The sequence below is a fragment of the Mustela putorius genome, unplaced genomic scaffold (assembly GCF_011764305.1).
Source record: "Mustela putorius furo isolate JIRA1106 unplaced genomic scaffold, ASM1176430v1.1 tig00003858_pilon_pilon_pilon, whole genome shotgun sequence".
NCBI lineage: Eukaryota > Metazoa > Chordata > Mammalia > Carnivora > Mustelidae > Mustela > Mustela putorius.
Window position 1 is genome coordinate 641,717 of NW_025422010.1, and position 14,078 is coordinate 655,794.

General features: G+C 45.3%; 2 protein-coding genes across 8 annotated transcripts in view; both read left to right on the top strand.

Moving 5' to 3' along the window:
- Positions 1 to 14,078, top strand: part of LOC101682709 (immunoglobulin lambda-1 light chain-like) — a 1,123,284-nt gene that overhangs the window by 339,755 nt on the left and 769,451 nt on the right. The window contains exons 1-2 of one of the 7 annotated variants that reach the window (XM_045065729.1): positions 4,401 to 4,525; positions 4,683 to 4,980. The exons of 2 other annotated variants lie outside the window; for them this stretch is intronic. In XM_045065729.1, the coding sequence (XP_044921664.1) occupies positions 4,480 to 4,525; positions 4,683 to 4,980 (344 nt within the window). In that variant the 5' untranslated portion in view covers positions 4,401 to 4,479. Of the gene's footprint in view, positions 1 to 4,400; positions 4,526 to 4,682; positions 4,981 to 11,085; positions 11,222 to 11,588; positions 11,887 to 14,078 lie in introns of those variants that run through there. 4 more of the 7 variants (XM_045065741.1, XM_045065724.1, XM_045065735.1 and 1 more) reach the window with 4 other exon arrangements.
- Positions 1 to 14,078, top strand: part of LOC101676037 (immunoglobulin lambda variable 4-3) — a 780,698-nt gene that overhangs the window by 15,619 nt on the left and 751,001 nt on the right. The gene's annotated exons all lie outside the window — the stretch shown is intronic.

Sequence of the window (14,078 nt, forward strand, 5' to 3'; positions counted from 1 at the left end):
GAGCTAGTAGATTGTCTTCTTTAGGATTCTCCAGAGAATATGGATCCAAAAAGGTATGTATCTCATATACACCTACATTTATATTCAAATGTTACACACACAGAGATACAAAGGATGAGACAGAGAGAGAGAGAAACTAATGTTAACAAACAAGTCATGTGGGACACATGGGTGGCTAAGTGTCAGCCTTCAGCTCAGCTCAGGATCAGAGTCCTGGGACTGAGCCCTGAGTCAGGCTCCCTGCTCAGTGGGGAGCCTTCCTCTCCCCCTCTTTCTGCTGCTCTCTCTCTCTCTCTGTGTGTGTGTGTGTCAAATAAATAAAGAAATCAAATCTTAAAAAAGGGGGGAAAAAAAAAAGGAAGCAGCCAAAGCAGCCATAGTGTAGGGAAAGATTCCCTGCCCTCAGGGGAAGGAAGAGAAAGATTCCAGTGGATTTTGTTTTCGTGGAAATTCCAGGGAGAGAAAGTGGATTAACATCTTTACTGAAAAGAGAACAAAACTCTCCTTCACATGGGGAAAATAGCCTTCAAACATGAAGTTGAAATAAAAAATCTCCACATACACAAAAACTGACACAATTGCTCATGAACTGACCCAAAATACAAGCAGTAAATAGACATCCCACAGGGCGCCTGGGTGGCTCAGTTGGTTAAGCCTTGCCTTCCCCTCAGGTCATGATCCCAAGTTCCTGGGATGAAGCCCTGCATTGCACACCCTGCTCAACAGGAAGCCTGCTTGTCCCTCTCCTGCTCCCCCTGCTTATGTTCTCTCTCTCTCTCTCTCTGTCAAATAAATAAAATCTTTAAAAGTAATTGAATATCCCTCAGGCAGGGGAGGTGATTCCCGGAAGAATCTGAATCTACAAAATCTACAAAATGTAAGGGATGCCTGGTTGGCTCAGTCAGTTAAGTGTCTGCCTGTGGTTCAGGTCATGATCCCAGTGTCCTGGGGCATCAGGCTTCTTGCTCAGCAGGGAACTTGCTTCTCCCTCTGTCTGTGGCTCCCCCTGCTTGTGCACTCACTCTCTCTCCTTCTCTCTCACTTCTATCTCAGGCAAATAAATAAATATAATCTTTAAAAAAAAATCAATGTAAAAATCAGAAATGATAACTAAAGGGATAAATACTAAGACTTTTTTATTATCTAAATCTCTCTAAAGGATACGCCACTGTCCACACAAACATAGTAACTATATATGTTGAAATTTCTAACGGAGGTGAAATAATATGTAGGAAAATCACAGTGAATATGCTGAGAAGTGAGACACAGAAGGATCAGTTTACATTCTATGTAACATGGCAGCATCATTGGAATGTGGACTATTGCAAGTTACTGATCATAAGACAGAAAGAAGTTATAACTTGAAAGCAGAAGAAGCAGGTAAAATGAAATCATATCAAATGCTGCATTAATCCAAAAAAGATACATGGGAAGAGGGAACAAAGAACACATGGGACAACAACAATATAAAGGCAACACACTATATTGAAACAATATTACCATTCACATTCACGAAATGTTCTAAACACCATGATTAAAGACAGGGATTGTTAGATTGAATGTCACAGCAACACCCAAGTGGATGCTGTCGATCAGAAACTTCAGTAAAGGAAATGGCACTGAGATCTAGCAACATTTTAGGACAATTCTCACCCAACTCTGCTCCACAGTGTGAGTCATGTAACATTCACATGGAACAGGGAGAAAATCTGGGAAGATGAACTGAATCTTTAAAATAACTAAGATGGTTATTTTGTGTTATGTATTTTACACACAGAGAGAAGGGAAGAAATAATCTCAGTGCACATTTCATGAGAACAAGACTAGAAATGTCCCACATGTCTCTTCCTTCCCTGGACTTTAAGATGTTCATACACACAGTGATAAGAGCTTTCTCTGCAGCCCAGAGGGGAGCACAGCTCCACATGAACCAGATTGATGAAACTCACCCAGAAGCTCAGATATTCTCTCCACCAGTGGGAGAAGGAATATCTTTAAGGGGACAAGTGAGGACATAAGGTAGGCTTGAGGTGGCCAGGCTCCAACTGGGGTTCAGAGGTGGAATTCTGGAGTCTCTACCATAGCCTAGCCTCTCTCCTCCCCACCCTACCTTCTGCCTGGATGCTGCCCCCAGGCCTGCCCACAGGCTCAGCCCTCACAATACTCTGAGCATTACCCCAACCCTGAATTCAGCCCAGGGGATGCTGTAGGGGAGGAATCCCTGAGAATGAGTCCCACAGTCCCCTGAACCTGCGGACACTGTGGACCTCATATAACTCTGTGCCCCCTGTAGAATTGCTGGGACACCACTGGCAACCCCATCGGCTAGGGGAGCACAGAGAGAGGACCAAGCAATAACACAGAGCAATCAGAAGGACCCAGGACAGGCCCCTGCACAGTCAAACAGCCTCCTCTGTCCACAGATTCTCCAACTCTAACGACTCAGACACAAACCCACTGACAACCCATGGGCAGCCTTCAGGCGATCCTTTAGAGACCAGCCAGGATGGGGATGTCAGAGTCAGGAACAGAAATCCTGCTGCTGAGCCTGGCCTCACCCTCCCTCCCTATTTCCTGCCAAGGTCAAGCTATGCCCTGAGGAGTTTATAATAATAATAATGACAACAATAACAGTAATAATAATGCAGATTTATGTGCACAAGTAAACTTTACACCAAAACACCATCTGTTCCCACTTATGACAATCTGCACTAATTGAGATGTGGAAGCATCGATCTTGACACTTAAGACACAGGAATCTGATAGCAATGGGACATCACCTGTGGGGGAAACAACAAATCCAGATTTATCTGGATTTGGCCATTTTCCAATGCACTACACTCTACCCTGCACCCTTCTTTTTATAATAAGACAACAAGCTAAGCCATGGCATTTCAACCCTGGGACAGGTACAGGAATCACACCTGCCCTGCCTCCTGCACCTTGTATGTGAGCTTCTGTGCTGGGCTTGGCAGGACAGGGCGCACCTGCCTGTGGGAGGCTGGAAACCCTGGTCCACACCCTTTCTCAAGTGACAGGTGTTGTGGGGTGGTGACCGCAGGAAATTAGTTCCTGGTCTGAGTCTTCCTTCACCAGCAGGGGGCAGCAGAGCTACAACCGTAGCAGCAGGACAGAGGCTAGGGCTGCCCAGAGGGAGCATCACAGGAAAACCAGGCCTGGGGCTCAGCAGGGGTCAAGGGTTCAATCCCCATAAAGAAGTTGGAATAATCACTCCTATCTCCAGCTGCTGAAGAGACCTTGCTATGAAGGTCAGACACACAGTAACACCCAGGACACTGATGGGAGTCCTGACAGTGAATGCCTCACATGAGAAATGCAGCTCGCTGCTCTGTGCACCAGTGTTCCAGGAGCTGACTCATCTGAGCTGGACATGTTGAGAACATCCTGACCACTCACCTTCTGACTCTCCTTCCCCACGTCCAGGCAAAGTCAGAGCTGGGGCTTCAGGAAGGTCAGACCTTTGTTCAGGAAGGTCTCAATGGATGAAAGGCTGGTACTAGGAGACCCTAGTCCCTTGAATGAGTGTCCACAGCCTTCTTGTGAGACTGTCTCCAGAGTGAAGGGATTCTCACTACCTGAGGCCACAGCTCTGGTCCTTGGGCTGTCCTTGTGCACTGACAGGACCCAGTTCCCTTACGGATGCTGGCCTTGCTCTAAAAGTCACTCATGAGAGAAAACGTAATTCTGGGGACTCTAACAACACATGGAGCTCAAAAGTGTCTTTTATAGTCAGTGGTGATTTCTCATGCAACTCATATGATTACATGAAACACTGATGAAGAATCATAAAGGAATCAATGTGGTGACAATCAAATTGCTGGTCTGCTGTGGGATGGGGGTGTCAGAGATGAAATCACCATGTCTCAATACACTAGTCATTGTGATCAATCTTCAAAAGCACATGGTCTGCTAACAAGTGGACTCTCACAGACAACGATGCACAAATATTCTGATGAGAAAATTCCACAATCTGATGACATGGGAAGCGTTGGATCACAGTGCCTCAGGGGGACACAGTGCAGGAGGAGGAAGGTAATGAGGGCATAGGACCACCTCTCCTTGAACAGGTGTCTGCATCTCTCAGAGGACCCATCCCAGCTCCATGGCCAGGCTCCTGAGAGACCACAGAGAGAGCCAAGGGCAAACCCCATACAGAGTAGTTTCATTTGGTTATCATGTGTTCAGATATCAGGAAGGTAACTGATCCCAGATGTTTTTGTCAAGGATGGTTTTTTAACCTGGTTGCTGCTTGGAGTAAACTAGGATTTCCTCTCTTCCTCCTCAATCACATATTCTGATCTCACAACTGGTGGATCACTGAGGAGCCTCTGAAGTGGGGGGAATTTGCATAACTACTAACACTCATTGACCCAAAGACCTAGAAAGGAATAAAGGAGACTGGGGTGGAACCAGCAGTGCTGTGGGATCTCAGTAGGCAGTGCTCTGGGCATCTCCAGCATGGACTGGACTCCTTTTCTGCTCTCCGTCCTCACTCTCTGCACAGGTGCTGCCCCTGGACCCTCTGCAAATGCTCAGCCCCTGCTGGACCCGAGCTGAGCCTGCCTCAAAACTTGAGCTCAGACCCAGCATAGCCTCATTATGGGGATGCAGGGAAGGAGGCCCTGACCCTCACACCAACCTCTCCTCTTCTGTTTTTTCAGGGTCTGTGGCCTCCAGTGTGCTGACTCAGTCTCCCTCGGTGTCTGTGTCCCTGGGACAAACGGCTACAATCACCTGCTCTGGAGAAGTACTGAACAAAAAATACGCACAGTGGTTCCAGCAGAAGCCAGGCCAAGCACCCATGCTGGTCATTTATAAGGACACTGAGCGTCCTTCTGGGATCCCTGACCGATTCTCTGGCTCCAGTTCAGGGACCACACACACCCTGACCATTAGTGGGACCCGGGCTGAGGACGAGGCTGACTATTACTGTCAGTCCTATGACAGCAATACTGATGCTCACAGTGACACAGGCAGATGGGGAAGTGAGACAAAAACCCCTTCCACCTTCCGCCTTTTCAGCTTCTTCAGCCCCAGGAGGACTGTTCATAGTGGCCTGGGATCCTACATTTGAGATCTGAAGCCTGACCCTCCTCACACACCTTCAGACAGGTTCTGCAAGAGGTGGATTAGCAGAGGATAAGGACACATTTATTATAACTATATTTAATCTGTGGATGTGAATGCGTGAATGACTGAATATGGTGGAAGCAGATATAGAAGACATTTTCCAAAGGCCAAATCTTTTAAATCTTCCCCAGCTGATGATCATATCCTCTAAGATGTAGAAATACAGAGATGAGACTGACAGCAGATTACATGTTACAACAGAAGAAACTAGTCACCCTGATGTCACAGCAATAGAAACCATTCAAAAGGAAACACAGAGTGAAAGAGCTGGAGAAATTGAAGAAAGTCTCAGTGCAGGGAAGACAGCTTCTTTCCACCTAAAGATGTGTAATTGGAGTAACTGAGGCAGAGATGGTGGGGGGGAGGGTGGCGACTGAAAACATATCTGAAGGAAAAAGAGCCACCAAGTTCTCAAATTGTGAAACCCATGAACCAATGTATCCAAGAAGCTCAACAAAGCTCGGGCACAGGGAACATGAGAGACAGCACGGCAGACATCGTAATGACATTGCTACAAACCAGCAATGCAGATACTCTCACAACCAGAGAGGAGAGTTGTGTCCCATACAGAGAAGCAGCATTGTGATGGGAGCTCACTCCTCATCATGAACTATATAAACTGGAAAACTGAAAACAGGGGAGATATGTCTACACATTCTAGTATGAAATATCTGTCATCTTTGGTCTTTACTGACTAAAATGTCCTTGAAAAGTGAGGACAAAATAAACCTTTCTCAGACTGGAAACCTCCCAGAACTGATCACCCACAGACCTTCAGCACAGGGGACAGTGAAGGATGCCGTTTGGACAGAAGGAAAGGGTGACAGAGGGAAATGTGAGTCTACACAAATATTATAAGCTTGGGGAAATCATAACTACATGGATAAACATAAACATAAAACAAATTTTAGTGGTTTCTATCTATAAATACAATCATGTGCTTAAAGAAAAACAATAGCAATGTGTTTGTAATGGAGGAATGAATAAAATGTATGACATTGAGAGCAGAAATGATGAGAGAGTTGAGACCATGTTATGATGTCCTCATCCTCCGTGTGAGTGATGTCATGTGACTGGGAGGAACTCTGATAAGGTAGGAGGTGAGGACTGCAAATCCAGAAGAAACCATTAAAATAACATCATTTTAACAACAAAGAGCTATAGCTACTAAGATGCGTGACTTGGGAATTTCCAGAGCATACAGATATAATAGGACACAGACGTCATGTGCATGTATGTGTGTGTTTCTCTGTGATGCACAGAGAGGCAGAGATGATGGGAGAGAGTCACACAGGTTGAGATTCAGCTCAGGCAGTCCTGAGTGGCAGGTCTGGAAGCTACAGGATAGAACAGAAGGCATGGAAGTCAGGACGAGGTTGCAGACTTTCATCCAAATTTATTCTGAAGGATTGAAATGCTAAGAGGAGACAGAGAAGAAAATGAAAGCACCCCATTCAAACTGCTAGAGATGAAAACAACAGTGTGTCAAATCACAAACACAAGAGTTGAGATCACCAGCAGACACGACAAGATGAAGATTGTGAGGGAATCTGAAGCCACAGCACAGACATGACAGAGTGAAAGGTACAGAGAGACTTTATAGGTGAGCAGAGCAGCGTTCAGCATAGGAAAACGTGGACAAGATCATGCACATGTGATTGTGAACCCAGGCAGGGAGTGAGGGTAGGTTGGTGGAAAAGAATATTTGATGAATTATTAGCTGCAAATGTCCTAAATTTTATGAAAATTCAGTACCTACAGTTTACAAATTCTTGAGAAATCCTAAGCATAAGATATGGTGTGTGGGACAAAAGAACACCCCAACCCCCATCAAGATCATGTTGTTTAAGGCAGAGAAAAAGAGACAGTGTGAAAAACACCCTGAGAGGAAAGATACTTGGTTCAGTGGAACAGTGTTAAGGATTCAGACTGATCGTTCATGAGTAGAAATGCATAGAGAAGGCAATGGATTAACATCTTTAAAATACTAAAAGAAATAAACAAAAAGAAACCCTTAAATTTTTTATCCAGGGGAAAATGTCCTTCAGTAATGAAGGCAAAATAAAATTTTTTCAGCTCTACCAACTGGACAGAAATGATCATAAGCAAACCCATAACACAGGAAATACTGGACTTCCTTCAGTCAGGAGGAAGTGATTCCAGAAAGAATACGAATCTACAAAATGATTGTTTAAGAGTCAGAAATGAAAGCCACAGGGATAAATATGAAGATTTTTTTGTGTGTGATTTAACTCTCTTTGAAAAATCAATCATTGTTGGGGCACCTAGGTGGCTTAGTTGTTAAGCATCTGTCCTGGGATAAAACGTGCATCTTCTCCCTGCTCAGCCAGAAGCCTGCTTCTTCCTCTCCCACTCCACCTGCTTGTATTCCATTTCTTGATGTCTCTCTCTCTGTGTCAAATAAATAAAATCTTAAAAAAAAGAAAAAGAAATCACTGTTTACAGCAAGTATAATCACTGCATATGTTGGAATTGATCATGTAGCTAACAGTGATGGGTATGACATCCCTACTGAGAAAGGAAAGGCTTAAGGTATAGACAGGGAGAGATAAGGACCCTTCCATGGCATTTACCACATCACCACACAGCCTTCTGGTCAATATGGAACTTGGTGAAGGTCCATTTGATGGCATTTCCCAGCATGCTCCACTCCTTGGGCCGGGCTTCCATCCCCTTCCACAGGGGGTGGGTGTCCTCCCTGTTCACTCAGATCTTGCTGTACTGATGGATTTGACCTGAGAGACAGTGACGATCTCTTCAATCTGCACATGACTCCCTGTCTGCTGCCTCTCCAGCTGTTCACAATAGAAGGCCAGGCTCCATGAAGCCCACTCAACAGAGGGGTCTTGCAGGTTGAGGAACTGAGTGCAGGTCACGTCTGTTTACCACATGGTTAGGGCAGGTTGGTGGCCATGCACAGGTACTTATGCATTAACCATATGCCAATCGATGTTCTTGGCTGAGGAGTTGTGCACTGGGTCAGCACAGAGCCCGTCCTCATGGAGGCTCACTTGGTGCTGGGCAGGGTCTGCAAGGGCCCCACACACCAGCACCAGTGATCCTACTTTTCCTAATTTTTTTCTTCACAATGTTTCCTATTTGGACTTGCTTTGTACAAGAATACAATATATAACACATGTAACACATAAACATGTGTTAATCCACTGTGTATGTTATCATTAAGATTTATGGTCAAGAGTAGACTATTAGTAGTTAAGGTTTGGGAGAGTCAAATGTTATATGCAGATTTTAGACAGCACCTGTGTCAGCACCTCTAACACCTATTTTGTTCAAAATTCAACTGTAATAGGAATGTTTCACCAGCTGTTCCAAAAAATAAATGAATGTGGTACACTTCCCAATTCATTTCATGTAGCCATTGTTACACTGATACCAAAACCACACGTCACTAGAAAACTATAGACCACTGTCTTCTACAAATACAGGCACAGAGATCCTCAACAAAACACTATCGAACTTAATCCAGCAAAATATAGAAAGAGTTAGACAGCAGGAACAAAAGGGATTTATTGCAACAATACAAGGGGTTTGAACATACAAAAACAATTAGTAGAATACATTATATCAATGGAATAAAATAAAAAACTCACCTGATTATCTCAATAGATGCAGAAAGAGCATTTGATAAATCCAACATCCTTTCATTAGAGAAAGACTGACCACCCAGCAGATGACCACAATGACCATCAACTACAAAAAGACTGCTGCCTCCACTTCATTTTGCTCCTATTCACACAGGAACCACTCCTATGATTCACCAAAACCAAAAACAAACAGCAAAATGAATTCTGACAATACATCAGTCCAGCCCCCCAATTTTTCATTTCTAAAAAAATATTACCTTGAAACTGACAAGATTTAAATCACGGACAATTTAGGTTCTCACTGTTCCTTCAGCCTCAGACAAACAGGAGTCTTTCCCATAGAGACTGTCTCTGCTGTCCCCAGACACATGTCCTGTGCCCGTTCCTTCTTCTCACCCTGACAGCAGCTCTAGTGTCACCTCCCCAGAGCGATTTCTTCCAAACTCTCCGCGCACAGTGTCATTTTTCCTGATATCCAACTTAATTGTCTGCATATTACCTACTACTGAATGGTTATTCCCTAATGTTATTTGGTTAGTTCATTGATTTTTCATAATTTCCCTACTGGTCACAAAATGTTAATACAAAACATACAGATGATAATCAAAGGCAGGAACAGACAAATTCCCTCCTAACAAAGTCTGGAAGCAGAAGCCTAGTTTCCAGGATGTTCTCCAATTCCAAGTTCCAAATCTACTCACTCTTTGCCTCAACATCTCAGCTATGCAGCTTTGATTTTCATTCTCGCTGACAACAGAGCTCACATGACTGCTGCAGCTCCAGCTGTCACACCCATGTTCAGGAGGAAACGCACTCCATATATCTGGTGTGTTTCCTTACTTCATGAGGTCAAATGTCCCCAGAAAGATTGAAAGATGAATGACATAGCTATTGACCAGTGCTTAATCACAAGGTCAGTCCTGGCCAAGAAGGACATGGAAATAACAATGGTTTTGGCTTTCAAATGAATATAGAAGACAAGACCTAGGTAAAAGTTGGTAAAGACTGTCTACTGTCTCAGCAAAACAAGTGTGTCCATTATGTCACCCCACCCATAACATGGAAACTCTGGGAGATAAACTGTCTTCTTCACAAAGATTTCCAAGGATGGAAAGTCTGCCAAAACAAAGTTGGTAAAATAAATTATTTGCCAGGTGGTTTTTCTCCTGTCTCTGTCCTTGGAGCTGTAGTCACCACTGCCCTATTTTGGTGTACCAGCCAGCAGGGTCGCTAATAACTAGTGCCTGTGTCCTGTGTCCCCCAGTTCCCAGCACAGAACCACATCCATGATGACCCACCAACCCAGTGGTAGGAGCAGTGATACCTCAAATGGGGCCTGCTTTCTCCTCCTCACATGGTCCTATTCTTATTTTCATGGATACTCATATCTCCTGCAATATGGCCATGAAAGTGGCAAGGGCCACACAGAGAAGAGTATGCCTCTCTGGGGCCAGCAGGCCACAGATAAGGGAATCAGGATGTGAACAGTGGGTTCTGAATCTCCTCCTGGACTAAAAGATCTCTGCACATCCAGGAGAAGAGCCACCAGGGGGCAGCAGAGATCAACTGGTCAAGCCACCTGGCCATGGGGAGGGTCTGGGCATTAAGATTTCTAACAGGGAGGGTGGCTCACCAGGACCTGAGAGAGAAAAGAATACATGCATGCTTTCTACACTATCAGCTTTGACTCTGATGTAAAATTCTGACTCGGGGGCTCTCAGAGCTGTATCCTGATGAATTTGTCTCTGTCTCTAACACTGGTCCAAGACTTCATACATCCCCACCAAGCACATTCCTGCTATACTCAGTCACTGACAATCTCTGCTAAGGCTGAGTCGGCCCCAGCACTCTGTGTACCCTAGAGATACTGAGGCACAGCATCTATGGCCCACATTCAGGACACACACCTCCAGTAGCCCTTCAATGACTCCTTAAAACTCCATGTGTGCTTGGCAAGGGAGGACTTTTGTTTGGGTTCTGATGCTCCCCAACAGACACACGGCTTAGGCACTTCACTGACTTAAGCCTCCTAGTGCCTGCAGAGGAAACAAACTATCAGAGACTAGAATGGAAACAGAGAATGGAAAATCTACTTCAGCACTCAACCAGGATAGACCAGCCCAGGAGTGAGGTCAGGACATGGAGAAGGATGGATTTGGGCACCCCAGACTATGGACCAGGGTATGAAGCAGGATCCCCAGGGCTGAAGATGGGACTGAAGGGCTTGTCCTCCTCTCTGTGTGTCCCTTGGGGATGAATCTCTCTGCAACCACAAAGCTCCTCAGCAGCAGCCCCTGAGCCCCAGCTGATTTGCATGAACAGCTAGAGGATAAGAGAGGCCTGGGATGAATCCAGCCAGGCTATAGAGCTTGGAGAGTAGAATCAGGGCATCTCCACCATGGCCTGGACTCCTCTCCTTCTTGGCCTCCTTGCTCACTGCACAGGTGCTACACATAGGCTCAGACCCTCTGCAGCTCCAGGGATCTGGGGCAATCCAGGCCCTGACTCTGAGCTCTGCATGGAGCTGCTTGTCAGGGGAAGGATGCTAATGGCCCTGCTGCAGGATGAGAGATAGCAGGGGTGTCGTCCCCCAAGTGCTCACTGGTTCTGACTTGTCCAGAGAGAATTGAGGATGATCTCATTTGGGCAAAGAATCCATCCACCAGTCAGATTCATGGGCTTCAGGAGCTGAGATGCTAGAAGGGTGGAAACAGGGCAGTGAGAATCCCTGGAGCTTAGGCCAGGCAGGTGATGGTGTTCTGGGGTGAGACCCAGAGCTGAAAGACCTAATGCTCCTTTTCTTTCTTGCAGGTTCTGTGGCCTCCTATGTGCTGACTCAGCCCCCATCTGTGTCAGTGGCTCTGGGAAAGACAGCCCAGGTCACCTGTGGGGGAAACAACATTGGAAATAAATATGTTCACTGGTACCAGCAGAAGGCAGGCCAGGCTCCTGTGCTGATCATCTATGAAAGCAACAAACGGCCCTCAGGGATTCCTGAGCGATTTTCAGGCACCAACTCTGGGAACACGGCCACCCTGACTATCAGTGGGGCCCGGGCTGAGGACGAGGCTGACTATTACTGTCAGGTGTGGGATAGCAGTTCTAATACTCACAGTGACACAGACAGATGGGGAAGTGAGACACAAACCCCTTCCCTGTCTGGGTTACACTCTCCTCCAGCTCCAGGAGGTCTGTGCACAGAGAAGGGAGCAGGTCTAACTCGAGTTCCCAAATCCAAAGTTCCCAGATCTCCCTAGACACCCACACTTTGGCAGTACCTGCACAGGGTGTACAGGGTTGATTTGGGGCTCCTGAGATTGTCTGGGCCTGAGTATGTTGGGGAACAGAGGGATTGGGTATAAAGTCAAATGGAAAGAACCATCTGTCAGTGGTAATTACTTCTCATTTACTTATGGTGGCCAGAGACCACTCCTTCAACCAACTGCCCAGGACTGGAGCCCCAAATCTTCCAACTCAGTTGAGCTCCAGAAGCCCTGCCATGGTGGTGGCTGGGGATTCCGAGTGGAAAAGACTAGTGCATTATTCAACGTAGTCACTCCTCTCCTGGGCTCACATATGCCCCATCTCTGCCTAGAGTCCCTGACAGCTCAAGGGTCTCCTTATTGGGGAAGTGAACTTGGTTCAGCAAATTGCCTCCCCAGGGTCCTTCCCTTCCTCAGAGAGACTGTATTGAATGATGGCCTGAATCCAAGGTCTCAAGATCCTCCCTCAGGTTCAGATGTCCTGAATGGTCCCTGCTTTAGAGCTCACCACTGGAAGGATACCTCATCTGATGTCTCACTGTGAGTCATTCTCCTTCTGCCCAGTCTGGCCAGCCTCACTTCCTCCAGATTTCCTGCAAATGCACTTCTGCATCTCAGATTCTATTCAAGGAACCCAATCCAGGATGGCCAGGCACAGTCCTCAAAGACCTGAGGAGTCTACTATATGTCACAAAGCTCTGCTTTCTCCTCCAAATCCAACTAAGCATGTGAGATCCTCAGACAGACCATACGGTATCTTCTATATTTGTACAGTGAGAAAAGATGCACACAGAGAAGGTGCTATGGGTTCTAATAGGTAGTTGGAGAGTCTATCCATCCTGATAGTGAATGTGGGATGATGAGTCAGTGACCTCCTTTTACAAAGTGGCCAAAAGGTACACAACCATGGTAGTGAGACACACAATGTGTGCTTCCTCACTTCTACCTCCCAAATTGTGCCCAAGTATTTATCTTTACACTTACCCTACCCAGTAATATGTATGATGATTTTGTGAAATACAGCTGAAGCCTGTCTGTGCAGTCAAGTAATAAGCCACCACAGACTACCCCTCCTCCACATGACATTCACCAAGGTCTGCACAAATCAGGCTCCAAATAAAGAGAATATTGGGAGAAGGAAAATTTCCAGACTCTTTCCATGAAACCAGCATTACCCTGATATCCAAACCAGGCAAAGACCCTAACAAAAAAGAGAATTTCAGACCAATATCACTGATGAATATGGATGCTAAGATTCTCAACAAGATCATAGCAAATAGGATCCAACAGCACATTAAAAAGATTATCCACCATGACCAGGTGGGATTCATTCCTGGGCTACAAGGATGGTTGAACATTCACAAATCAATCAATGTGATAGAACAAATCAATAAAAGAAGAGAGAAGAACTACATGGTTCTCTCAATTGATGCAGAAAAAGCATTTGAAAAAATCCAGCATCCATTCCTGATTAAAACGCTTCAAAGTATAGGGATAGAGGGAACATTCCTGAACTTCATCAAATCTACCTATGAAAGACCCACAGCAAATATCATCCTCAATGGGAAAAAGCTTGCAGCCTTCCTGTTGAGATCAGGAAAACGACAAGGATGCCCACTTTCACCACTCTTGTTCAACATAGTATTAGAAGTCCTAGCAACAGCAATCAGGCAACAAAGAGAAATAAAAGGTATCCAAATTGGCAATGAAGAAGTCAGACTCTCTCTTGTTGAAGATGATATGATTCTTTATATGGAAAACGCAAAAGACTCAACCCCCAAACTACTAGAACTCATATAGCAATTCAGCAACGTGGCAGGATACAAAGTCAATGTACAGAAATCAGTGGCTTTCTTATACACTAACAATGAAAATGCAGAAAGGGAAATTAGAGAATCGATTTCATTTACTATAGCATCAAGAACCATATGACACCTGAGAATAAACCTAACCAAAGAAGTAAAGGATCTGTATTCGAGGAACTACAGAATACTCAAGAAAGAAATTGAAGAAGACACAAAAAGATGGAAGACCATTT